Raw genomic sequence first — 26,957 nt, 5'->3', positions numbered from 1 at the left:
GCCCAGGCTGGAGTGCAATGGTGTGATCTCAGCTCACTGCAACCTCTGCCTCCCGGGTTCAAGTGATTCTCCTGCCTCAGCCTCCCGAGTAGCTGGGATTACAGGCACCTGCCACCTCACCCGGCTAATATTTTGTATTTTTAGGAGAGACGGGGTTTCACTGTGTTATCCAGGACAGTCTCGATCTGACCTCGTGATCCGCCTGCCTCGACCTCCCAAAGTGCTGGGATTACAGGAGTGAGCCACCATACCTGGCCCCAGATGTTTTAATAATTGCCACTGATCCGGCTGCGGTTTCCCTAGCTACCTCAACAGCAGGTTCCTTCATCTCTGAAAAGTTAAGATCAAATTGGGGAAAGAAACTGTTTCCATATGTTAGACCTACTGCTATCCCCAGCCAAGGCCTAAAGGCTGCTGTGCTGACAGTGACCTGCTGACGAGTCTGGGGCGGAGGGTGACCACGGTGGCAGCTTCCACACACAGGTGAACACACTGGCATTCACAGCGCAGAGCAAGCCTAAGGGCCGCGCTGAGCATACCTAGATCATGCCTTTCCATAATTACAGAGTCTCTCCTGGCCCCTCAGCTTTCAGTGCATTTCGTGTGTGAAACATTCTTAGCTCTCGTCTTAGAAGGAGAAAAACATAAGCTCAAATTACAGGCAGGGCTGGGAACAGTGGTTCACACCTGTAACTTCCACACTTTGGGAGGCCGAGGTGGGAGGATCCCTTGAGCTCAAGAGTTCAAGACCAGCTTGGGCAACCTGGTGAAACCCCATCTCTACAAAAAATACAAAAATTAGCTGGTCATGGTGGCTCACAGACTTGTAGGCCCAGCTACTTGGGAGGCTGAGGTAGAGGATTGCTCAAACCCAGGAGGCAGAGGCTGCCATAAGCCTTGATCATACCACTGCACCCTAGCCTGGGTGACAGAGAGAGACCCTGTCTCAAAAAAAAGGAAATCAAATTATAGGCTGAGGCTGTTCACTGGGCCGGCACCAGGAGTGGGGACCAGATGAGGGCAGAGAGCTGGCCCTGGGCTCCCTCCAGGTGGTGGCTATGCTCTGCCCCGGTGGGAACTCACAGAGAGGCTGCGGGGCTCTGGTCCCACACAGACAGGCAGCCCCTCCCGCGGCCACAGCTGTTGCTGGGGTCAGCACAAACCTCGGATGGCTGATTGGCTCCCTCCTCCAGCAGCCAGTTACATGTGTGTAGCATGCACTGTCTATAACTCGTGTGCTGTGTGCGGCATCTGTGAGTGTTGAGTGCTGTGTTTGGCGACTGAGTTGTGTGCTGTGTGGAGCGTCTGTGTGTCGTGTGCTGTGTGTGGCGTCTGAGTTGTGTGCTGTGTGCGGCATCTGTGAGTGTTGAGTGCTGTGTTTGGCAACTGAGTTGTGTGCTGTGTGGAGCGTCTGTGTGTCGTGTGCTGTGTGTGGCGTCTGAGTTGTGTGCTGTGTGTGGCGTCTGAGTTGTGTGCTGTGTGCGGCATCTGTGTGTCGTGTGCTGTGTGCGGGTCTGTGAGTTGTGCACTGCGTGCAGCGTCTGAGTGTCTATGTGCGTGCGGCGTTGTGTGCTATGTGCGGCGTCTGTGCGAGTTGTGTGCTGTGTGTGGCGTCTGAGTGTCATGTGCTTTGTGCAGCATCTGTGAGCTGTGTGTTATTTACTGTGTGTTAGTCACATTTGCTGCGTGCAGCGTCTGTTAGTCACATGTGTCGGGTGTCGTGTCTGTAAGTCCTGTGTCGTGTCCAGTGTCTGTACGACGTATGTCAGGTGTGGCATCTGTGAGTTATGCTGTTGGGTGCTGTGTCTAAGTCACGTGTGTCAGGTTTGATGTCTGCAAGCACCTCCAGCTCCTTAGGGAAGACCAGACTGACCGCTTGGCGCTGACGCCTGTGCTGCTCCTCTGGATGGGATCCCCATGCTGGCAGCGTAGCCTCCCTGGGTGCCTGGTAGAGATGCAAGAGCCCAGCGTAGGCAGCCGCAGCCTCCAAGGCTATGCCGGGCCAGCTACCCCCCAGGCCCCAGAGCAGGATGGCCAGAGTGAGATGTTGAACCACATAATCTGTGAAGTCATTTCCAAACAGACACCAGAAAGCCGGGGAGGATGGGAGGGCAGCATGCTGAGGACAGGGCACAAGCTGGTGGAGGACCTTACCATGTGCTCCCCGGGGCTGTCTCTCACCTCGCCACACCAGCCCTCCCCATTGGTGTGCTGCAGGACAGAGCTGAGGTTTGAACACAGCCGTGGAGGCGGCCATCAGGCCGGGGGCACGCTTGCTCCATCAGCGTGACATGGAGTGGGGTCCCCTGGGTGCGGATGCCCATCGGCCTGTCATGCTGCTTCTGCATCTCTTGGGCAGAGCACATCTGGGGCCAGAGGGGACCATGTTGGTGTCACTGGGGGCCTCCCATTTAAGGGAGATGTGACTGTCAGCCCAGAAGGCGCACGATCATGATTGGTCTCCCCAGCCCTTGGCATGTGTGCAGGACCCCGCTGCTTGTTCTGCCAGGCGCGTCCCTTTGACTTGTCTTGGAGGTTACTCACTTTGAATCCCGCCTCCTCCCACAAGCTTCTTGTGCACCTGTTCCCATGCCTGGCGTGCCTGGGTTTTGCCTGCATCTCAGGCTCCTGGCTGACTTTAGCACAGAGAGCGCCTGTGGGTTTCCCCACCCCCATATTTAACTCCCAACAGAGCCGAGTGTTCTCCCATGGCACAGTGCGCACACAGCAGCCCCCCAGACGGCCCTGTACTTGCAGGGCTGCTGCTGGTTGCCCCAAGCCCCAGCCTTGTCCTGGAACCCTCTCCCTCCACGGTTACAACCCAGAGGAGTTCAGGGTCATCGAGAAGCGGCTTGTGCGGCTCAGACAGTGATTGTGTTTTCCAGTTTCCCGGTTGGAGGAGCGGGAGTCGGAGATGAAGAAGGAGTATAATGCCCTACACCAGCGGCACACAGAGGTGGGTGCCCAGAAGCAGGCGCAGGGGCGAGGGTTTGAGAGGGGGCTGCGGCCTGATGCCTGCGACTCTTGCGAACTGTGGTTTTCTTCCCTAGTGGGTCCCTTTTCTGGCATTTGCTGCCAGGCTTGAAGGCTGTCAGCCTCAGGCTGGTTAGATTCCCCTCCAGGATGCTGTCTTGATTTCTGCCCCCACAGGGCAGCTGGGAAAGCTTCACAGGTTAGAGAGGGGAGGGAGAGAGCCCCCCCACGGCAGAGCTAATGCAGACGTTTCCCTCCTCGCAGATGATACAGACCTACGTGGAGCACATCGAGAGGTCCAAGATGCAGCAGGTTGGAGGAAACAGCCAGACCGAGAGCAGCCTGCCGGGGCGGAGGTATGAGGGGCGCGGCGGGCGGAGGTGTGCAGGGGCAGGGACAGGCCGGGGTCATGGTGCTTGTTATGGCCTGCGCTCTGGGCTCAGGACGACAGGGAGCGCTCTGGAGACCCAGGAGGAGGGAGCTGGTTGGAGCGTGGCTGAGCAGTGATGTGGGGGGGCTGCCCTGGGCGACGGGCCTGTGTGGATCCCCTGTGTCCCTTCTGCTTGGTCCACAGTTCAGTCAGGGGGGCCCCAGGAAGCTCGCACACATTTAACCCTTGCTATCCACAGATTCTGTTTGCCACTTTATCTACTCACTAAAATGTATCTGACCTCAGCCGGGCACAGTGACTTATGCCTGTAATCCTAGAACTTTGGGAGGCCAAGGCGGGAGGATTACTTGAGCCCAGGAGTTCGAGCTCAGCTTGGGCAACCAGCAAGATCTTGTCTTTACACAAAAAAAAAAAAAAAAAAAAAAAAAAAAAAAAAAACAAATGTTTAAAAATTAACTAAGCATGGGGTGGCACTTCTAGGACATACTGCCTCAAATAACTGCCTATAGTCGCAGCTACTCAGGAGGCCGAGAGAGGAGGATAGCTTGAGCCCAGGGGCTGGAGGCTGCAGTGATCTACAGTCGCGCCTCTACACGCCCGCCTGGGCAGCAGAGTGAGCCCCTGTCTCTACAAAATAAAATAAGAAAATCATCTGCTCATGTGAGGTCAAAGAATAAACAACAAAAAAAGAGGCTGGCATGGTGGCTCACGCCTGTAATTCCAGCACTTTGGGAGGCTGAGGTGGGTGAATCACTTGAGGTCAGGAGCTCGAGACTAGCCTGACCGATGTGGTGAAACGCTGTCTCTATTAAAAATACAAAAATTAGACCAGGCGCGGTGGCTCAAGCCTGTCATTCCAGCACTTTGGGAGGCCGAGGCGGGCAGATCACAAGATCAGGAGATCAAGACCATCCTGGCTAACACAGTGAAACCCCGTCGCTACTAAAAATACAAAAAATTAGCCGGGAGTGGTGGCAAGTGCCTGTAGTCCCAGCTACTCTGGACACTGAGGCAGGAGAATCACTTGAACCTGGGAGGCAGAGGTTGCAGTGAGCCAAGATCGCACCACTGCACTCCAGCCTGGGCAACAGAACGAGACTGTGTCTCAAAAGAAAAAAAAAAAATTCAGGGTGGGCGCAGTGGCTCACACCTGTAATCCCAACACTTTGGAAGCTTGAGGCAGGCAGATCACTTGAGGTCAGGAGTTTGAGACCAGCCTGTCCAACATGGTGAAACCCCGTTCCTACTAAAAATACAAAAATTAGCTGGGTGTGGTGGTGCATGTCTGTAGTCCCAGCTACTCTGGAGGCTGACACAGGAGAATCACCTGAACCCGGGAGGCGGAGGTAGCAGCAAGCTAAGATCGCACCACCGCGCTCCAGCCTGGGTGCTACAGTGAGAGCCTATCTCAAAAAAGGAAGAAAGGAAGTCAGTGCTCAGAGCACTTCACAGTCCCTTGCAGACAGGCACATGGTAGGAGAGATGGGAGTGCCTGTGCTGGCTTCCCACAGAGGCGGACAAAGCGATGTTCTGCCCCCTGTTCAGCTCCTGTCCGGGTGCTTGGGGAGGAGACAGGAGGGCCAGATAGTGTCACGTGTCGTGCATGAGGCCAGTGCTGGGGCCAGTACCAGGGGGCTCCAAGCCCAGCTGTGACACCAGTTAGTGGGGTGGTCAGTCACCCTATATTTCTAACCTCCTTTTCGCTTTTGTAAAATAAAGGAAATAGAACTGACCGGGATGCATTGCTTTGAGGACTTGAGGTCACAATCTTATACGCGTACCTGCATGTGTACATATTTCCCCTCGGGGCAATGGTTTAGTGTTTGCGGGACTTTCTAGAACATTCTGCCTCAAATAACTGACTGTGTGGATGAGCCGGGAGCCTTGGCCAGCCCTGTACTGAGTGTCATTCCTTCCACAGGGTGGGGATATCGGTGGGTTTCCAGGGCTCAGTGCTGCTTTTCCTCAGAGAGCGGGGGGAGCCTGCCCAGATTGGGTTCCTCTCCATTTTCTGTGCCCTTTGAGTCAGGAGAAAGCCGGGCTGCAGGCCTCAGGGAGCAGAGCATCAAAGATCTTGCCAGGGTATTGCCAGCTCCAGGGGACTGGCCATGGGAGACCAGAGACGCGACCTGGGCTGGGGAGGTTGTCGCTGTCGTTCTGAGTCTAGCAGCGGGGAGCAGGGGCATGAAGTCAGAAGCCCCTGTGCCACAGAACTGGGGCAGCTGGAGGCGGGGAAGTCTGTTTCTGCCCCCGAGCCTCCCACAGCCAGGGCTGCGATGGCAAAAGCCTCCCTCACACCCCATCAAGGCCTGGCCAGCTGCGAAAGCTGCTTCGTGCCTGCCTGTTCTGGGGTTACACCTGCAAACGAGAAGGGCCAGGACATCCAGCTCTGGGCTTCATGGGTCATGTTCCGGATGGTACAGGAGAAGCTGTAAGACTCTGCTTCCGAGTGTCTGGACGTGAGAGCAAACGCATGGTGTGTGTGAAGGCCCGGCTGGCCGGGGGGTGCCGTGAAGCCTGCAGCAGCGGGTCCTCAGGCAGTCTCGCGGCTCTCAGCTGGAGAAGGGACCTGCAGTTGTCCTGTGATAAGCACTCGCCCTGAGAATGGGCGGCGCCGGCCATCCGCCCACCCGGAGCACCGTGAGAACCACGCTGGGGCGTGCGGATGCCAGCTTGGCAAGCTGTGAAAGCCTTGCAGTTGTTTCCATCAGATCCCAGAGTGGGAGATTCTCATTCACAGCTCCCGCTTCATGGCACGCATGCTGGGACATCCTCACCTCTGGCTCTCGGCAGTTGGAAGAGGATTCCCAGCTAACTGGAATTAAAATCTAACCTGGACCCAGGATCTTCGTGTTGTTTTTGTGGGGAGCTGGGGGCAGAGGCGGGCAGTTTGGTCATCCCCCGGGAGCTGCAACATTCCAGAACCTTCAGCTGCCTCCCTGCCAGCGCAGCCTCAGAGAGGAGCACCTCAGAGGCCGTGCCGGAGGGCACATGGGCAGGAGGAGCCCAGCAACAGTGTGCCCAGTTCATCCCAGATCCCAGAGGTGTGACGTGTGAACTCAGGACGCCGGCCGAGAGCCCAGGTTCACAGTCGCAGTGGTCCCCACCCCAGGCCCACAGACCACCCGAGAGGTCCTGAGAGCCCCACGGCCATGTGAGCTCAGCCAAGAGCAGAGGCTGCCCCAGCTCCAGAGCCACCTGACCCTGCTGTCGTCATTGGCCAGGCCAGGCCCACCTGGAAGAGACACGCGGCTGCGGGGCAAGGAGTACTTTGTCCTGCATGTTTCTCTCGTGTGAGGCAGAAGGTGGCCCGGGAACCTGCTGTCGAGGTGTCTCTGCGGTACCCAGGGCCCTGAGCTGCATCTGGGCTGGGCACCGCACCCGTCCCTCAGCTCCTCCTGGCGCTGGGAGTTCAGGGGGAAGCCCCACAGTGGTGTACCTCATCCTTGTCAGTGCCCCACTGCTGGGGTCCCCTGTGCAGCTCCACCACAGCTCCTGAAGGCTGTGTCAGGGCTGCTGCGCTCCCTTCAGGGAACCAGACCGTGCCCTCTGGAAGAAGCCCCTCGATCATTTTGTACAGGATGGATCTAGGGCGCTCTCCTGTCAGTGCTGCCACAACCAAGTCCTTCTGTCTGACCTGGCCCCAGCCATTCACTTCCTCTGGGCACACGGGACTTTTGGCACCGGCCGTGGGGGCAATGCCAGCAGCAGTGGCTGTGTGGTGGGGGCCTTCCCCAGCCATGGACCCCGGAGGCCTCCATTTGTGAGGCAGGAGCCCCGCACCTCTGCAGGAGAGGTCTCTTATCCAGATTCACGCCAAAGCTTGGGTTGCCATGACGGGATCCAGCCAGAAGGCACCTGCAGTGGGGTCTGAGCGACTGTATCGCTTCGGCCCCTGGACCTCCTTGCCAGATCTCCATAGCATGTGAGAAGATGTTGGCCCCTTGGGAAGAAGGGGCTGGGGCTGGTGGCCCGGTCTCCCTGAGCATGCTGTGGCCCTGAGAGGAGCGTGCTCCATGGGGGGCAACAGGAGGAGCAGGGCTGTGGCTGGGCTGCCCCTGCCTCCCTCCTTGGCCAGCAGTGGTGCTGAGCTGCATTACCAGCTCATGGAATCGGTCGCGCCTGCTGTTGCAGTGGTAGCATCAAGAGCCACCTCTGGGCTGGTGTGTCCCCTGCCTCCCCAGGCTGAGACTCTGGCTGGGAAGGAGAGGGCGGGGCTCACGTGCTGTCTGCCACCTGCCTGCAGATGTGGACGGCAGCCACAGCCTCACACCTCTGAAGGCATGAGCCGGCTGAAGGAGGAAGGCACAGCCCCCTCCCCTATCCCCAGTGTTTGCCTTTGTGGGGTCAGGAGCCCTGGGACAGGCCTTGGTGATCTGTGCTGTTGCTGGGCAGTTGAGCTGGAAGGAGCCCGTCCCTGTTAGACACCTGCTCTTTCTCCTTTGGTGTGGACTCTGACCTGCCACAACCTTTGGTCCCTTGGGGAACACATATTTGAGTCAGTCCCTCTGCTCAGTCAAAACCCCTTGGCTCGCCATGAGGGCACCATCCATCCTCAGTGCTGAGCGCCATCCCTCCTGACCCAGACAGACATTTTCCTTCATGCCTGGCGTGGCTTCGTGAATGTGTGTCTGGAATACACTCGGTGTTAAGTGCAAACACCAGGCAGTGTTCTCGGACCACTGCTGCAGAGGGCTTGCGGGCAGGAGTGTGTGTGTCTCTGTAGCCGCGTGTGTGCCGTCACCGCGTGCCACGTGTACACATGTTCCGGGTGCTGTCTTGAGACATTCGCACAGCACACTGAACTGGGGACACATGGCACTGGCTGAACTGCCACACAGCCCCCTTTCGGGGCCTCTTGTCAAAGCCAAGCGGGCTCGTGTGTCACGTGTCTGTCCCTCGTGGATGCCTGTGTGTGGCTTCTGTCTCATCAGGGCATGGCGGCCCTGCGTGCCTTGCATCACCACATGCTGGCAGTCCGTGTGAGCATGTGGGCGTCCATGTGAGCGTCTGTGTGAGTGTCCGTGTAAGCATCTCTGAGCGTGTGATCGTTTGTGTGTCTGTGTGAGCATGTGACCATCCGTGTGAGTATCCGTGTGTCTGTGTGAGCGTGTGAGCATCCGTGTGAGCATGTGAACGTCCATGTTGAGCGTCCATGTGAGCATCCGTGTGAGCGTGTGAGCATCCATGTGAGCGTCCGTGTCTGTGTGAGCATGTGACTATCCGTGTGTGTCCATGTGAGCGTGTGAGCATCCATGTGAGCATGTGACCATCCATGTGAGCATCCGTATAAGCATCCGTATGAGCATCCGAGTGAGCATGTGACCATCCGTATGACTATGTGAGTGTGTGACCATCCATGTGACCATGTGAGCATGTGTGACCGTCCGTGTGAGTGTCCGTGTGAGCGGCCATGTGAGCATCCTTGTGAGCATGTGACCGTCTGTGTGAGCATCTATGTGACTGTCCATGTGACCATCCAAGCGTGTGACCATCCATGTGAGTGTCCGAGTGAGCGTGTGACTGTCCATATGACCGTCCATGTGACCGTCCATGTGAGCGTGTGACCATTCGTGTGACCGTCCACGTGAGCATCTGTGTGACCGTCCATGTGAGCGTGTGACCGTCCATGTGAGTGTGTGACCGTCTGTAAGCGTGTGACCATCCGTGTGACTATGTGACCGTCCATGTGAGCATCTGTGTGAGTGTATGACCATCCGTGTGAGCATCCATGTGACCATCCATGTGAGTGTGAGTATCCGAGTAAGCGTGTGACTGTGAGCGTGTGACCATTCATGTGATTGTCCATGTGTCCGTGTGACCATTCATGTGACCATGTGAGTGTCTGTGTAAGCATGTGACCATCCATGTGAGTGTCCATGTGACCGTCCATGTGAGCATGTGTGTCCGTGTGAGCATGTGACCGTCCATGTGAGTGTCCATGTGGCCATCTGTATGACGGTCTATGTGAGCATGTGACCATCCGTGTGAGCGTCCATGTGAGCGTCTATGTGAGCGTCTCACCGTATGTGTGACCGTCCACGTGACCATCTGTGTGAGCGTTTGACCTTCTGTGTGAGCATCCATGTGAGCGTATGAGCATCCGTGTGACATCCATGTGACCATCCATGTGAGCATGACCATCTGTGTGAGTGTGAGCATCCGTGTGACCGTCCATGTGATCGTCCATGTGAGCATGACCATCTGTGTGAGTGTGAGCATCCGTGTGACTGTCCATGTGAGCGTGTGACCGTGTGAGCGGCCGTGTGACAGTGTGAACATCCATGTGAGCGTGTGAGTGTCCGTGTGACCATCTGTGTGAGCATGTGACCATCCATGTGAGCATCCATGTGAACGTCCAAGTGAGCATCCATGTGACTGTGTGAGCATGTGAACATCCGTGTGTGTGACCGTCTGTGTGTCTGTATGACCATCTGTGTGACTGTCCATGTGAGCGTGACCATCCGTGTGAGCGTCTGTGTGTGTGACCGTCCGTGTGAGCGTGTGACTGTGTGAGCGTGTGACCGTGTGAGCGTCCATATGAGCATCCGTGTGACCATCTGAGCGTGTGACTGTCCGTGTGAGCGTTCGTGTGAGCGTGTGACCATCCGTTTGGGCGTCTGTGTGACCATCCATGCAGGCGTGTGCACACGCTGCTGCCACGCCATCTAACGCCTGTCTCCTTATCATCACATGCTGACCGTCTGACCGTCCGTGCGAGCGTGCGACCGTCCATGTGAGCGTGTGTGCATGCTGCTGCCCACACCCTCTAACACCTGTCTCCTTGTCTCGCCCTCTGTGCCATGACCACATGCTGACCATCCATGTAGCGTGTGTGCACGCTGCTGCCACACCCTCTAACGCCTGTCTCCTTGTCTCGCTCTCTGTGCTGTCGCTGCCATGTGCTGCCGTGTCTGTCGCTGCCCTGCAGTCCTCGCCAGTCGTGGAGGAAAAGGTAAAACCCATGAGGTGTGTCTACTGTGGTGCTGGGGGCCGAACAGCGGGCACATTAGGGCGTCAGTTATCAGCCCAAGATGGCTGCTTGGTCTGCTGTGAGGTGTTTCCTGTGGCAGATGTGAGAGGTCAGAAGGGCCGCCTGGCCGTGTTCATGAGACTGACACTGAGAAGGTGACAACCGCTGGGTCCCCTGCATAGCCACGCAGCCGGGCAGCGCTGCCCTCCAGGCCGTCCATGCTCTGCCCTCACTGCACAAGTACCGCCTTGGTCACAGACAAAGGCACAGCGCTGACTCCTGCTAAGGAGGGGTGTGGGTCAGGTGGGGCTGGTGCTGACTCGGGGGGCAACGGGCCAAGGAAGGCCCCCCTCTGCATCAGTCGGACCTGGACTCGTCGCCCAGCTCCCTCACTCACCAGCCTGTGTCAGAGCCGGCAGCACACCCATGATCCCAAGGGCAGCGTGATCCCCGAGGGTGGCGTGACCCCTGGGGCGGTGGTCTCTGAACCGGGGAGCATCTGCATCCCCTGAGGGAGCTGCGAGGGCAAATCGGGAGTACGGGGTTAGTCGGCAAACGCTCACAAGCCTGAGGCCAGGGCCTGGGGGCCAGTGGGGAAGAGCAAAGGAAAGAGCGAAGGCAGCTCCTGATCCCGGGTGATTTCCATCGGAGGCGGTGGCCTGGCTGAGCTGCAGCCCGTCATGGAGCTGTGTGGGTGGGAGAGCTGTACGTGCATTCCTTTGGCCTCCTGGGAGGCCAGAGGGCCCTCTGTCCCTGCTGTCCCCTGTAGCATCTGGTGACAGCCGGGACCACATCGGTTTCGGTCTAGGGACTGAAACGTGTCTGATGGCGTCAGGACTGGGCCTCAGGAGAGGCGCTCCCCGCACCAGTGTTGGGAGCCCAGTGGAAGTGGGGCCAGAAGGCCCCTGGCGCAGACAGGGCGGTTGAGGCCCAGCCTCCCACTGGGTTCATGCTCCCCTGGGCCTGGTGGCTGGCTGCTTTCACGGTGGCCAGGCAACCTCATGGCTATTGCCAGAACAGCTTGAGTGCCATGGACCAACGGCCAAGATAGCACAGTCCGGTCCCAGCTGGCCCTGGGACCCTTGTGCTACAGGATACGGTGTTGTCCTGAATATAACAGACCAGGCTGCCAGTCCCCTGAGCTGTATGCACCCCACGAGGAGAGACCCCTTCCCAGGGTCATTCTTCGGAGCTCCCAGTCAGCAGCGCCCGCTGCGCTCCCCCGTTGCCATCTGCATCCTCCAAGCATGGCCAGAGCCAGGTTCCTTGGACCCCTGAGGAAGCTCCCTTCCCGCCCACAGCCTCAGGACTGAGATGTAAACAGCAGAGGCTGTGGTGCCAGCAGACTCTAAGTTCTTGTCCTGAATAGCCCTGAGCAGTGTGGGCTCCAGGATCGGACTGCGTGGCCTCCCCACCCAGACCTGAGGAGGTGGGGAGTCGGCCTGGCCTCTGGGACCTCTGGGCCGTTGATTGGAAGCCTCCCGTGGAGGAGGACGTGAAGGGAGACCTTAGGCTCCATCCCCGCTCTTGCTTATGGCCCACAGGAGGTCATCCCTAGGGACTGAGCCCACAGCAGGGGGCACCGAGCACTGTCCTGACAGCTCCAGCTCCCAGACACTCCTACTGTCTTGCCAGGCTGTCCAAGGCCAGGCTGTCTCAGGGTCCGTCTTCAGGCTTGGGGCTCCCTGACAGCAGAGAGGATGCGTGGGGAGGGAGAAGACGCCCCTCAGGCTCAGGCTCCGGCTCCGGCAGAAGTGTCAGGGTCAGTCCTTACTCTGCACGTGTCGTGTTCAGATATTTTGCAGTGAGGCAGCCTCACGAACAGGAGCAATGAGGATGGGCAGGAGGGGCCAAGGAGCAAGGCACAGGGGCAGGAAGGCTGGATTCCCTCTGCTGGTGCCGGGGGCAGAGGCAGGGCCGGCAGTAACACCACAGGGAGGCAGGGCTGGGCGCGCAGAAGACCATGGTCCGCAAAGGCATTGCTCATGGTGGCCGCACGGCGCTGACTGTGATACCAAGTCCCGCGGCCAGCCCTGCTGTGGGGCTTCTCAGCACACCTGGCTTGTGTCCGTTTAAAATTGAACTTAAAAATGAGAAGCTGCAGCATCATGGGAGGGGAAACCCCATGTAGGATCATAACTGAGTAGATGCTCAAGCTGGAGCTGCGGGCTGGTGTGGAGCGGCCCTGTCACTCAAGGCCTGCTTGCCCTGGGGGGGCTTGGGGTCTCTTCACCGCCACCCTCTAACCATCGCTTCCCCTCCTCTCGCCCCCTATTTCAGCAGGAAGGAGCGCCCCACCTCCCTGAACGTGTTCCCTCTGGCTGACGGCACGGTACGTGCACAGATGGGGGGCAAGCTCGTGCCTGCGGGGGACCACTGGCACCTGAGTGACCTCGGCCAGCTGCAGTCCAGCTCCAGCTACCAGGTTTTGTAGCCGTGCCGTGGAGTGAGAGGCTCCTCCCTGTTGCTGGTGCTCGCCGTTCACTGGGACGGGAGCCCCGTCTGCAGGCAGCCCTTCGCCACTCTCTCTGGGCCACTTGTCCTCTCCCCGCATGTGTGGCAGGATGGAGAAACCCAGCCAGGGTGTCAGGGGCTCAGGCTGCCCAGCAGGCCCTGTGCGACTGTGGCTGCTCCACGCGGCCTCGCGTCGGCACCTGCTAGTCCAGGCTAGACCTCCCTGCCCTTGGATTGACTACTCTGTAGCCAGGGATGTCCAGGGCCTGTCAGGATTGAGCTTAGTGACCCTCTCTCAAACCACACCCCCACGTAAAGCCTCACCCTCACCTGGGCTCCAGCCGGACAGCCTGCCCCTGAGGGCCGTGCCTCTGCCCTCGGGGGAACGTCAGTGTCTAGAGTGTGGGGTTTGCCCTCCACTGGCAGAAAGGTGAAGAGAAAGCTCCTTTTCTCTGGGCCGCTCCCTGCCTGTCGCTGGTAACACTTCCTGGGTTCTGGGTTTGAGAAGACAGGGCCCCGCCCCAGCAGGTACTCACAGCTAGCCAGTGAGTGCACCTCAGAGCGCAGGGGCCCAGAGCCAGGCCACTTGTTCAGGGCCCCAGGTCGCTTACCGCCGGTTTTGGCCTGTGAGCTCACTGGCCTCAGTGCCAGGTAAAGACGGCCACCTTCTGGGGAAGAGGGGGTGCCCCGGGTCTGGTGGATTTCCCACAGGGGCCGTCGGAGGATGTCCACAGAGGCAGAGCCCCTGGACCTGTGGGCTGGGTTGGGCTGGTGGATGTGGGGTCTGGGACTTCTCCAGAAGCTTCCTGCAGCACGCTTTGCCGACTGTCATTCCACCCCTGAGTGTCCATCGTGCCTGTGGGGACTGCTGCAGGCTCCTGCTCCGTCAGCCCACCTGCTGTTGTGCTGCTCTGGGAGGGAGCTCCCCCGTGGCATCTGGGACGCTCGTCCCCAGCACACTCCCCTGTCCTCCCCGTGCTCAGGGCTGGAGAGAGGGCGGCGGGGCTGCAGGCTCCCCGGGCCTTCTGGGCCCAGCCCTGCCACCTGAGCCCTGCCACCTGGGCCCACCTCCTCTCACTCTCTCTGGCCCACACTCCCTGGACCTGGAGCTGGGACCTGCCCACAGGCCTCTGAAGACACATCAGCCTCAGCCGGGGGGAGCCCTTGCTTGACGCTCTCTGGCCTCCGGGCTGTCTCCTCAGGCCCGCTCTGGGCCCGCTCTTCTTCTCATGTTGTCTTTCCATTCACCTCCTGCATTGTCCGAGATCGTCTCTCTCTTCATAAATTGTAGTGTTTTATGTTTTCGTTCATAGGTGTGTTTTATTTGATTTTTCTTTATTTTAAATTATTACATTTAAGTTCTTTTTATTTTATGCTCTAGGTTTTGAGGTTTTCTAATTTCATAATTTTTTTGTTGTTTTTTGTTTTGTTTTGTTTTTGTTTTTATGTACTGTATTTTCAGTGTTTTAACCAAACAGTTGTGGCTACTCATGGTGAGGAATGACCGCTAAGAGTTTGGGTTCTTTCAATGCATTTGGAGGTCACTGCTACACGTTGATGTTTAGGAGGTTGAGAGGTTTGCCTTTAGGTAAGTTGTGGCCAGGGGGAGTGTCCCATGGGTAAGTGGTGGCCCCATAGGGTGACAGAGAGCTAGGGGCACCTAGGGGAGGCACAGTCAGACTGCAGAATTCCCCACAGCCACCATGAGGGTCAGGAGCAGGCCGGGGACCCGGCCATGGAGGAACGTGGCCCAGAAGCATTTGTCTGATGTGCACAGCTACTCCCTGCCTGGCCACATGGGGTTCCCTATTTTCTCTCTGCCGGGTGGTAGCAGAGTCCAGTGGGACACCAGGTGCCTGTGACGCATTGGGTAGACAGGTTCTTTGAGAACGTCAGCGCAGACACTTGTGTGAGCGGTACTCGCTTCCTCCAGCATGAGTGGTGACATGAAGAGCAAGGGTTTTCTTCTCAAACTGGGCATAGCTGCAGAGCCACAGCCCATCTCGGACATTTCCACAAAGCCACTCCGGGAGGCGGGCTGCGCCCGTGTGAGGGCTCTCCCTCGGCACTGCTCACCTTTTGGGGCTGGACGCGTATGGCCCTGGGCCGCTGGGACACAGTGGGTGTGGAGCATCATCCCTGGCTTCCACCCACAAATGCCAGGAGCACCCCCTTCATGTGTGACCACAAAAATGTCTCTGGACTTTGCAAGCATCCCCTCGGGGCAGTCAGCCCAACTGAGAATGGCTACTATAGAGGAAGGTGTGTCATTTTGAGATTCCTTCTAGAAAAACTTAGGAGCCTGGTAGGTGAAGCAGAAATCTGTCCTCTGAGAGAGTGGCTGTGTCCAATACAGAGAGGCCCCGTGCCCAGAGCCTGGCGGTGACCAGAGAGGCCGGGCAGAGGCAGAGGTCAGAACTGGCCGTGACTTCTGGAAGTCCTGTCTGCCCTGGTCACTTAAAGGCCGGTATAAGTCGGCTGTGGAGAGGGCTGGACACCCCCTCGTCAGCTCCTCCCTGGGTGAGATCCTCAGCATTAGAGTCCCCCGCGGTGCACCCTCTGAGAAACCACGGGACCCTCCCCCCCAGCAGCTGTCTGGGACACACACAGTAGCCACCACCAGGGTGCCTCTGAGGCCTTGCCTCTTCCTGTACCTCAGGGAGGGCCAGGGGCCACAGGCAAGCTCTGCATGGGGGTGATCAGGTCAGCTAAGAGGAGAACGCTGGGGGCTCTTTTTCTTGGGCTGGTTCAGTATCTTTGTTAGGAAAGACCATTGGAAAGAATGTTCGCATTCCATATTCATCACATAGAATGTGCTGCTCCCTAACGAGCTTCCTGAGGTAGACAGCTGGTTGCAGTTTCTCATAATCTGGGCTGCCCCCACCCCCCAGAATATCTTCGTGGCGTCCTGTTCTGTGAGAAGGGGATTGCGGTTTCTTTGCGCTTGCACTGGTGTTCAGGGCTGAGCTCTGGTCCAGTCAAGCCGCAGGGTCAGCACCTTATGGTCATTCCCTGGCCCTGACCTGAGCCTGGGTAGGAACATGGGGCAGGCGCAGGTGGGCTCAGCCTCGAGCTCTTCAGCACAGCGATGGTGACCGGGCAGCGGTGGCGGCCTGACCAACCCTTCTTGGGTCCTGTCAGAGCCCTCTGCACTGCCTGGGCTAGACTTGTTTCTGAGCAGCCACAAGCTACAGGGGGCTGCCGCTGTATCCCCGGCAAGGCGCTGACCCATTACAAGCAATTGTCCTGGGGAGGGCGCCAGTGGAAAGCCCCGTTCCAAGCCATTTCAGGAGAGTGGCACTGCTTCTGAGGAGCCAGAGGCAGCGGCCGGATGAGCAGAGCCACTCAGGAGTGGTGAGGCCCAGAAGGGTTAGCCTGGCGGGTGGCAGAGGAGCTCTGGCCCGCAGGGTGTTGAGCGAAGCAAAGTGCAAGGCATTGGTGTGCAGGGCCTCAGGCAGCCACGCCAGAGCCGCAGGCCAGGGGCCCACACTGACTCGCTCTCCCTCCTCCCTGTGTTTGGCCCTAGTGTCCTCAGGATGAAATGTCTGAGTCAGGCCAGTCCTCAGCAGCCGCCACACCCAGCACCACAGGCACCAAGTCCAACACACCCACATCCTCTGTGCCCTCGGCCGCCGTCACACCCCTCAACGAGAGCCTGCAGCCCCTGGGGGACTATGGCGTGGGCTCCAAGAGCAGCAAGCGTGCCCGGGAGAAGCGCGACAGCCGCAACATGGAAGTCCAGGTCACCCAGGAGATGCGCAACGTCAGCATAGGTGGGCGCCCACCTGCGGGGCTCTGGGCTCCCTCGGGCAGGAGGCAGGGCTTGGTTTGGGTAAACGTGAAACAAACGCGTGAGGCGGGCAGTGTAGGCAGCAGAGATGGGTCCTCCCCGCCCGGAGGCTGGGCTCCCATACCAAGGTGCTTGCAGGGCGGGTTCCTCCTGCAGCCATTCCTTGGCTTGTAGACACCACCTTCTCCCTGTGTCCTCAACGGTCATCCCCTGGCTGTGTCTGTGTCCTCCTCTGCAATTCCTATAAGGACACAACCCCATTGGATTAGAGCCACCACGTGACTTCATTTTACCATAATCACCTCTTGAAAGGCCCGGCCTCTAAATACAGTCATGCTAGGGGGTATCTATCAACATATGGATTTGGGGAGACACAACTAAGGCAGTAGCCTGCGTCACCCCACGGCACACAGCCCCACTAACCAGTAACCTGCGTCACCCCACAGCACACAGCCCCACTAACCAGTAACCTGCGTCACCCCACGGCACACAGCCCCACTAACCAGTAACCTGCGTCATCCCATGGCACACAGCCCAGTAATGGAAAGAGAAGAGGGGAATGAGGGCTGAGAGGAGGCCCAGCCACTGACTTGCTTGGACGTGGGATCTCGGGACTGGGCTTACTGCTGACACTCCCATGCAGAGAGGCTGCTGCAACCCACCCCCCTCCAGCCCCTGCCTCAGACGCCCACTGTGTTGGGGTTCGACCTCTGTCCAGCCAGCCCGAGAAGAGCCGTTTGCTGATCATCCCCACCTGGCAGGTGGTCCAGCTCCAACCCACCAGACTCAGGTTCCAAGGGGAGCCATGAGCAGGGCAGAGGCTGCGAGACCCTCTCCTGACCCCAGGTGCCCCTGTGCTCTCCCGTAGGCATGGGCAGCAGTGACGAGTGGTCTGATGTTCAGGACATTATTGACTCCACTCCAGAGCTGGACATGTGTCCAGAGACCCGCCTGGACCGCACAGGAAGCAGGTACTGGTTCAGCCCAGGCTCTGGGGTCCTGGGGGCTCAGTATGTATCCAAGTCGGTGTCTTTGGTGAAGGCTCCCTCTGTCACCATTGGGAGAACCATCAAGGCTGTGGCCTACCACCTCCTGTCCATGCCTGGCCCGCACGGCAGTGTGGGCATTCACTGGGCACGGTGGGAGGTGTTGGAAGAGTCTGCAGACGCAGCTACTCCGGGCTACCCACTGACTCTGCTCTCTATCCCAACCTATATATCCCAATAGCCCAACCCAGGGCATCGTGAACAAAGCTTTTGGCATCAACACTGACTCCCTGTACCACGAGCTGTCGACGGCAGGGTCTGAGGTCATCGGGGATGTGGATGAAGGGGCTGACCTCCTAGGTAAGCGCAAGCCTCCCTGCCTTGCCTGCACAGTGCTGGGGCTTTCTACTCTTGGTTTTGTTTGTAATGAAAGGAAAGTCCTCTGTCAGCTGTGAGCTTGGATCCTTCTTTTTTCCAGCTTTATTGAGTTATATTTCATAGGTAATTGTCCCTCCATCTCCACAAGGGATTGGTTTCTGGACTGCCCCAAGGATACCAAAATCTAAGTCTTCTCAAGCCCCTGCTCGGACGTGGTGTAGTGTTGCGCTCTCCCGTGTACTCTAAGCCCCTGCTCGGACGTGGTCAGTGTTTGCGCTCTCCCGTGTACTTTTAAGTCCCTGCTCGGACGTGGTGTAGTGTTTGCGCTCTCCCATGTACTCTAAGCCCCTACTCGGACGTGGTCAGTGTTTGCACTCTCCGTATACTCTAAGCCCCTGCTCTGACGTGGCGCGGTGTCTGCGCTCTCCCGTGTACTCTAAGTCAGCTCTAGGTTGTGTTGTAGATGCTGTGTACGTAGTTGCTGTTGTTGTAGGTGCTGTGTACGTAGTTGCTGTTATGCTGTGTTGTTTAGGAAATAATGACAGGAAAGAAGTGTACACATCCGTACAGACACGGCCACTGCAGGCCTGTACATTTTCCATGAGGCTGGCTGAACCCACAGATGCGGAACTCGTGGGCATCAAGCGTTGACTATATCATCAAATTCACCCCCTTCAAGTGCACGGTTCAGTGGTTTATAGCATACTCACAGGTGGTGCAGCCACCCACACTATCTTAGTTTAGAATGTTCCGCCATCCCAAAAAGAAACCCATGTCTGTTAGCCTCGCCCCGTCTTATGCACACACCCTCAGGGCTGTCGACTTTCCAGGAGGTTGGGAGGGTGCCTGCTTGCCTGCTCCGTGCCCATTAGCCTCGCCACACGCTCTAGGACCATCGACTTTGGAGGAGGTTGGGAGGGTGCCCACCTGCCCACTCCTCCGCAGACAGCCCTGGCTTTACCTCGGTACCACAGATCTACACCGAACCCTCTGTGCCTAGGTCTGTGGTGGCTGCAAACATCAGCGCTGCTTCCTGCCAGCACATGGAGTCTCCAGTGCTCGCAGCATCTGCTGGCAGCTGAGCACTGGCCATGTGGCTCTGAGCCCCAGGCCTTCAGGCATGGCAGGTGGGCAGTAGGACAGCCCAGTCTGTCCCCTTGCACGCGTCAGGGTCCGAGCCTTTCACCATGGCCTTGCTTCCCCCAGCCCGCGGGGTGAGAAGCTCCTGGATCCTAGGCTGCCTCCCAGTGTACTCCTGAGCTGATTGTCTTATCTGGGGCAGGGGGACCCCCAGGGAGCAGAGTAATGTGGGGTGCTGAGCACCAGCAGGGCCTCAGCCTGACAGGGAGGCCTGTCTCAGCCTGACTTGAGTCAGAAAGTGCCCCAGTAGAGGCCACATATAACTAACATCATATTTACCATCTTAACCGAGTTGAAATGTTCAGTTCAGTAGTGTTGGGCACACTATACTCGATGGTGAAAGGCAGAATGCTCCCCTGAGATCACGAGGAAGGCAAGGGGCGTGCTTGGTGCTGTGAATTTTCTATGGAACTTTTCTCATGTGTTGCAAAAATATATATAAAAAATCCAAAGGAGATTAATCTTCAGAAAAATTCTGCTAAATAGGGGTAATCTCTTTTAATATTTTGATATCCTTCCACTCTACATAATTCAGATAATATGTATTTATTTATTTATTTATTTTTATTATTTTTATTTTTTGAGACACAGTCTCGCTCTGTCGCCCAGGGTGGAATGCAGTGGCACGATCTCGGCTCACTGCAACCTCCACCTCCTGGGTTCACGCCATTCTCCTGCCTCAGCCTCCCAAGTATCTGGAATTAAAGACGCCCACTACCATGCCTGGATAATTTTTGTATTTTTAGTACAGACGGGGTTTCACGATATTTACCAGGCTGGTCTGGAACTCCTGACCTCAGGTGATCCACCTGCCTCGGGCACCCAAAGTGCTGGGATTACAGGCATGAGCCACCATGCCCGGCCAATAATGTATATTTTTTAGCTGTTTTTTTATTTTTTGAGAAAATGATATATGCGTATAGTAACGTTTAAATAATATCAGAAAATGCCAAGAACCAGAGGGAACGCCCCCACCACGCTATGATGATTTATTTATTTATTTATTTATTTTTGAGACGGAGTCTCATTCTGTGGCCAATGCTGGAGTGCAGTGGCATGATCTCGGCTCACTGCAACCTCTACCTCCCGGGTTTAAGCGATTCTCCTGGCCTCAGCCTCCTAAGTAGCTGGGATTACAGGCACCCGCCACCATGCCCAGGTAATTTTTGTATTTTTAGTACAGACAGGGTTTCACCTTCTTGGTCAGGCTGGTTTCCAATCAGCCCTCAGACGTATGACACACATGTACGTGGAACACACAGTGTCAGGTTGCAGCTGCCCTTCTCATTGTGGACAGTATTCTTATTTCTGTGGGTGGCAGCACTGACAGGCACGGCCACCATTGGTCCTTACTGCAGCATCAAGCCATCCCTCTGTTAGTGTCCCCATTTGTAGATGAAGAAACTGAGGCCAGGCACAGTGGCTCACACCTGTAATCCCAGCACTTTGGGAGGCCAAGGCAGGTGGATCATCTGAGGTCAGGAGTTTGAGACCAGCCTGCCCAACATGGTAAAACCCGTCTCTACTAAAAATACAAAAAAAAAATTAGCTGGGCGTGGTGGTGGGCTCCTATAATCCCAGCTACTTGGGAGGCTGAGGCAGAAGAATCGTTTGAACCCAGGAAGCAGAGATTGCAGTGAGCCGAGATCGCGCCATTGCACTCCAGCCTGGGTGACAGACAGAGGGACTCTGTCTCAAAAAAACACTGAGGTCAGGGAGGGTGAGATGACGGTGAGAGCTCGGACTTGAACGCAGGCCCAACCCAGACAGGCCCGACCCAGAACAGCAGCCCGAACTCCGAGCCAGGTCTGTGCTGTTCGGTAGCTCCACTGAGATGAGATTCCACACTCTGTAATTAATTCCCTTACGGTGTACAGTCCGATGGGTCTTAGCACGCTCGGTGTTTAAAGTCACATCATTTTCACCCCCAAAAGGAAACCCTGTGACTATTAGCAGTCACTTTGTCTCCCCTCCTCCCCAGCCACAGGCAAACACACATCCACGTTCTGTCTCTGTAGATTTGCCTGTTCCAGACATTTCACAGAAATGGGCCTTTTCTGCCTGGCTTCTTCAACTTTGCGTCACGTCTTCAAGGTCTATCCCGGCTGCAGTGTGTCAGTGCTTCCCGGCTTTTCATTGCTGAGTAGCGCCCGTCGCATGGACGGGCCACACTGTGCTCCTCTGTTTGCCCTGATGGGTCCCTGCTTGGTGCTTTCCACCTTGGGGGCTGTGAATCCTGCTCCAGCCACATTCTGACCCCCGCCCGGCTCCAAGAGATGACCAGGATTGGCAGCTTCCTCACTAGCCGGGGACTCTGTGGCCTGCAAATCAGCCCACCCTCTTTGCTGTGGTACCCTGTGCTCAGCCCGTGGCCTTTGTGCTGCCTCGCCCTGCTGCACAGCCACCCCCTGCAGCGCCCACCTTGAAGGCACTGGCCAGGAGCCTGCTTTCCCATGAGACCCTGGCGCGGTCCTTTTCTCGTACCACGATGGAGGCCGTGAGTCACTGTGCGTTCCATGCTCCCTGTGCACTCTGGGCTCTGCCACCCTACTCTTCAGGGTGCTGGTCGTCGGGGTACCGCCGAGGTCAGGCTGGCATGAGAGCCTGCTATTGGGAGTAACAGACCTTTTGGTGCCTTTCCAGAGCCTTAAACATAATGTGTATAAGAAAGGCAGGGAGGCCAGGCGCAGTTGCTCACACCTGTAATCCCATAGCTTTGGGAGGCCAAGGCAGGAGGATCACTTGTGCCTAGGAGTTCAAGACCAGCCTGGTCAACATAGCGAGACCCCGTCTGTATAAAACATTTTATAAAAAATTAGGCAGGCATGGTGGTGTGCACCTGTAAGTCCCAGCTACTTGGGAAGCTGAAGTGGGAAGATCCCTTCAGCCTGGGAGGTTGAGGCTGCAGTGAGCTGTGAGCACACCACTGCACTCCAGCCTGGGCGACAGAGTGAGACAGGAAAAGAAAAAGTCAGGCAGTCCTGAGGAGTGGGGACCTCCTGCTGCTGCAATCTGTTGACGAAACATTTTTGAAACAGAGGAGCCTGCTCTCTGGCAACCAGGATGGACGAACGAGCGGGGACCTGTGCCCTCTGCCCTAATCAGCTTGCCCGGGGGCTTGCCCCATGTCCAGCTCAGCTGCAGAACGGGCACGAACTCCTGAAGACAGCAGGGAAAGGAGTATGCCCTCGTGAGGCTGCCAAGCAGGGGAGAGCCTGGAACCTGCACGGATCTGGGAAAGAGCGTCATTTCAGAAACACATCGCTTTGCACATGACGGAAGGGTGCTTCTGCCGAAAGTCAGCAGGTGGAGAGCCATGTCCCTCCGTCCAGTGCCTACGCTGACGGCCCTGCGCCTCTCTCAGCATTTTTACTCTGAATTCCTTTGGTGATGGAGAAATAAAAAGAGCTCAGGTTGGGCATCTGTTGTATTCCATCGAATCTGAGACAACACCCATTTTAAGACTTTTTTTTTTTTTCCTATACAGGTGGGCCGTTGCTATGTTGCCAGGGCTGGTCTCACACTCCTAGGCTCAAGTGATCCTCCCACTTTGGCCTCCTAAATCATGCTGGGATTACAGGTGTGAGCCACTGCACCCAGCTCACATACCATTATTATTATTATTATTATTATTATTATTATTATTATTATTTTTGAGATGGAGTCTGGCTCTGTCGCCCAGGCTAGAGTGCGGTGGTGCGATCTCAGCTCACTGCAAGCTCCACCTGCTGGGTTCATGCCATTCTCCTGCCTCAGCCTCCTGAGTAGCTGGGACCACAGGCGCCCGCCACCACACCCGGCTAATTTTTTGTATTTTTTAGTAGAGACGGGGTTTCAACGTGTTGGCCACGATGGTCTCGATCTCCTGACCTTGTGATCCACCCGCCTCAACCTCCCAAAGTGCTGGGATTACAGGCGTGAGCCACCGCGCCCAGCCCCACATACCATTATTTTAGGAATCTTCAAGAAAGAAAAAAACTGCTGCAAATTAAACTATAATGTGACAGTGATTGTTTAAGACCCACTGACATTTCAGAAATGTTAACATAGGAAAAAATGTATGTCTTAGAATGGCATAATAGGACCGGCTGGGCGCAGTGGCTTACACCTTTAATCCCAGCACTCTGGGAGGCCGAGGCGGGTGGGTCACGAGGTCGAGGTGGGTGGGAGTTCAAGACAAGCCTGGCCAAGATGGTGAAACCCCATCTCTACTAAAAATACAAAAAAAATTACCAGGCACCGTGGCAGGCACCTGTAATCCCAGCTACTCAGGAGGCTGAGGCAGGAGAATTGCTTAAACCTAGGAGGCAGAGGTTGCAGTGAGCCAAGATGGCACCACTGCACTGCAGCCTGGGCAACAAGTGTGAAACTCTGTCTTAAAAAAAAAAAAAAAAAAAAAAAAAAAAACCAACGGTGTAATAGGGAGTAAGGGAATTAATACTGAGCACATGGCTGGTGCTGGGAGCTGTACCAGCCATTACCACACTACCTGGTGGGAATTTTATAGCAAATATGCACTGAGGAACTTATTTTTCTGTTTTACAAATGACTAACAATCAGAGAAGTTATACTACGTGCCCTGCATTGCTGAACTGGAATCTGGAATCTGCACAGCTGATCTTTCTCTCCGCTCTGCTCTGCACGGACGAGGCAGCCCTGAGGAGAGATTCCACCGACATAGTAGCTAGACATAGAAACTGTCCACAGATAGGCTGGGCGCAGTGGCTCACGCCTGTCATCCCAGCACTTTGGGAGGCCAAGGCGGGCGGATCACAAGGTCAGGAGTTCAAGACCACCCTGACCAACATGGTGAAACCCGTCTCTACTAAAAATACAAAAATTACCCGGGCGTGGTGGCAGGCTCTGTAGTCCCAACTCCTCAGGAGGCTAAGGCAAGAGAATCGCTTGAACCTGGGAGATGAAGGTTGCAGTGAGCTGAGATCATGCCACTGCACTCCAGAGTGAGACTCCGTCTCAGAAAAAGAAGAAGAAAATATCCACAAATAACCTTGAGAAAAGACAAGCCTGTGTAAGATTCGGAAGCACCACTGAAGGACAGAAAAGAAGCCGTACGCGCAGAGGGTGATGCCACATGCCCAGACCCGAAGACATGCCCTGTGAACTGTCTGCTGACGCCACAGGCAGCCCACCGTTCCCACGGGAATCCATTCATTACCAGTAAAAATACCCCCATGCTTGTTGGAGATTTTTCTGGAACTCTATGAATGGATCTGAAGTTGGTCCAGTAGAGGAAACGTGAGAATATTCCAGAAAATATGGGGAGAGAACAAGCTTGCAGGATTCCACATAAAACTGCGGCAGTTGAGGCAGGCAGCAACAAACCTGCGATACGAGCTCATGAGCTCAGGACCAAGAGCTAAGACAGACCTGGAGCCATGGGGAATCCACCTATGTATGACAAGTGTGGCATCTCAAACCGTGGAAAACGGGCGGATGAGTCAGTAAACATACTGCCTTAGTTGCTGCTTGTGTACAATGAAGTCTAAGCCTAACCTCCCCGTAAACAGCAGTGATTTCCAGGTGGATTAAAGATCTAAGCACACAATTACGAGGACAACAGAATGGAGCCAGGCGTGCTCGCACCTGTGGTCCCAGCTACTTGGGAGTCTGAGGCGGGAGGATCACTTGAGCCTGGGAGTTCAAGGATATTGTGAGCCATGATTGCGCCACTGTACTTCAGCGTGGGGGACAGAGCAAGAGCCTGTCTCAGAAAAATAAGAATGTCAACAAAGGATAGTAGAACTGGAAAAGGGGCCAGGCACGGTGGCTCACGCCTGTAATCCCAGCACTTTGGGAGGCTGAGGCGGTCAAGAGATCGAAACTATCTTGGCCAACATGGTGAAACCCCGTTTCTACTAGAAATTAAAAAAAAAAAATTAGCTGAGCGTGGTGGCAAGTGCCTGTAATCTCAGCTACTCGGGAGTCTGAGGCAGGAGAATGGCATGAACCCAGGTGGCGGAAGTTGTAGTGAGCTGAGATCGTGCCACTGCACTCCAGGCTGGGTGACAGAGCAAGACTCTGTCTTAAAAAAAAAAAAAAAAAAAAGAAGAAGAAGAAGAAGAAAAGAAAAAATAACTGGAAAAGGCTATTGGAGAATATTTTCATAATCTGAGCCCCTCTATGTGACCAAAGCCATAAAGGAAAATAATGACAACTGTGTCATTATTTTCCCAGCACTTTGGGAAGCTAAGGCAGGAGGATCACTTGAGCTCAGGAATTCAAGACCAGCCTGGGCAACATAGGGAGACCCCCTCTCTACAAAAACATACAAAAATTAGCCGGGCATTGTGGTGCACACATGTAGCAGCCACAGACATAGCTGGAGTGAATTTTAGCTCAAGTTGAGTTTAGTGTGTAGCCTGAGAATCATGCCAACCACTCAGGAGGCTGAGGCGGGAGGAACGCTTGAGCCCTGGAGACCAATGCTGCAGGGAGTCGTGATCGCACCACTGCACTCCAGCCTGGGCAACAGAGCAAGTCCTTGACGATTAAAAAAAGAAAGAAAAGAAGCCAAGTACAATAGGAATTGTCAGAAGATAAAACAGGAAATTTGGCCGGCCCACGCCTGTCATCCCAGCACTTTGGGAGGCCGAGGCGGGCAGATCACGAGGTCAAGAGATCGAGACCATCTTGGCCTACATGGTGAAACCCCGTCTCTACTAAAAATACAAAAATTCCCCAGGCGTGGTGGTGCATGCCTGTAGTCCCAGCTACTCAGAAGACTAAGGCAGGAGAATCGCTTGAACCCGGGAGGTGGAGGTTGCAGTGAGCCGAGATCACGCCATTGCACTCCAGCCTGGTGAAAGAGTGAGACTCTCAAAAAAAAAAAAAAAAAGAAAGAAAGAAAGAAAGAAAAAGGAAATTTACAGGCTATACCAATAAACATCTGAAAAGATGCTCAATTTCAGAAATAATAAAGAAATAAAGAGAAAATCAAGAAAATTTTTCCCTAAAGGATTGAAAATAAGACAAGCGAGGCTGTCTAGGGTGCAGCAGGTGCTGCCCTACACGCCAGCCAGAGGTGATGGGTGCAGCCCCACCGAGCACTGGCAGGTGGCAGTGGCGATGCAGCAGCAGCTGGAGGTGCAGCCTTCAAGGGAGCAGTCGGGCAGTCACAGGGCTGAAAAGTACCTCAAGCCCACACACAGGGACACCCAAGTCTCGGGGGAGCAGGTGCAGTGACAGACAATGAGATATTCCCATAGAGAAACACGGCAGGGCATTAAAAGCAACCAGGCCAGGGGTGGTGGCTCATGCCTGCCGAGGCAGGTGGATTATTTGAGCTCAGGAGTTCGAGACCAGCCTGGGCCACATGGTGAAACCCCATCTCTACCAAATACTTAGCTGGGCGTGGTGGTGCGCACCTGTGGCCCCAGCTACTTGGGAGGCTCATGGGGAGGACTGCTTCAGCCTGGGAGGTGAAGGTTGCAGTGAGCCGATATCGCGCCACTTCACTCCAACGTGGGTGACAAAGCAAGACCCCATCTAAAAAAAAAAAAAAAAAAGGAACCAGGGTCAGGCACGGTGGCTCACACCCATAATCCCAGCACTTGGGGAGGCCAAGGTGGGCAGATTGCTTGAGCTCAGGACTTGAAGACCAGCCTGGGCAACATAGTGAGATCTCATTTCTACTGAAAAAAAAAAAAAAAAAACACACACACAATGGTTAGCCGGGCGTGGTGGCATGCTCCTATAGACCCAGCTACTCAGGAGGCTGAGGTGGGAGGACCTCTTGAGCCTGGGAGGTCGACACTGCAGTGAGCTAGGATAGTGCCACTGCACTCCAGCCTGAGCAACAAAGTGAGACCCCGTCTCAAAAAATAAAGGCAACCAGGAGCCTCAGCACAGGAG

General features: G+C 55.9%; 1 protein-coding gene across 11 annotated transcripts in view; it reads left to right on the top strand.

Annotated features, from left to right (window-relative positions):
• MAPK8IP3 (mitogen-activated protein kinase 8 interacting protein 3) overlaps positions 1-26,957 on the top strand; it is a 62,260-nt gene that overhangs the window by 21,253 nt on the left and 14,050 nt on the right. For 6 of the 11 annotated variants that reach the window (XM_030924587.1, XM_030924588.1, XM_030924581.1 and 3 more), the window contains exons 3-8: positions 2,886-2,956; positions 3,238-3,329; positions 12,618-12,762; positions 16,318-16,564; positions 17,450-17,552; positions 17,809-17,927. In XM_030924587.1, coding sequence (XP_030780447.1) covers positions 2,886-2,956; positions 3,238-3,329; positions 12,618-12,762; positions 16,318-16,564; positions 17,450-17,552; positions 17,809-17,927 — 777 coding nt within the window. The other 5 variants (XM_030924586.1, XM_030924580.1, XM_030924583.1 and 2 more) reach the window with 3 other exon arrangements.

Source organism: Rhinopithecus roxellana, chromosome 20 (assembly GCF_007565055.1).
Source record: "Rhinopithecus roxellana isolate Shanxi Qingling chromosome 20, ASM756505v1, whole genome shotgun sequence".
Lineage (NCBI taxonomy): Eukaryota > Metazoa > Chordata > Mammalia > Primates > Cercopithecidae > Rhinopithecus > Rhinopithecus roxellana.
The sequence above is the reverse complement of the archived record's forward strand: the minus strand, read 5'-3'. Positions and strand labels throughout refer to the sequence as shown.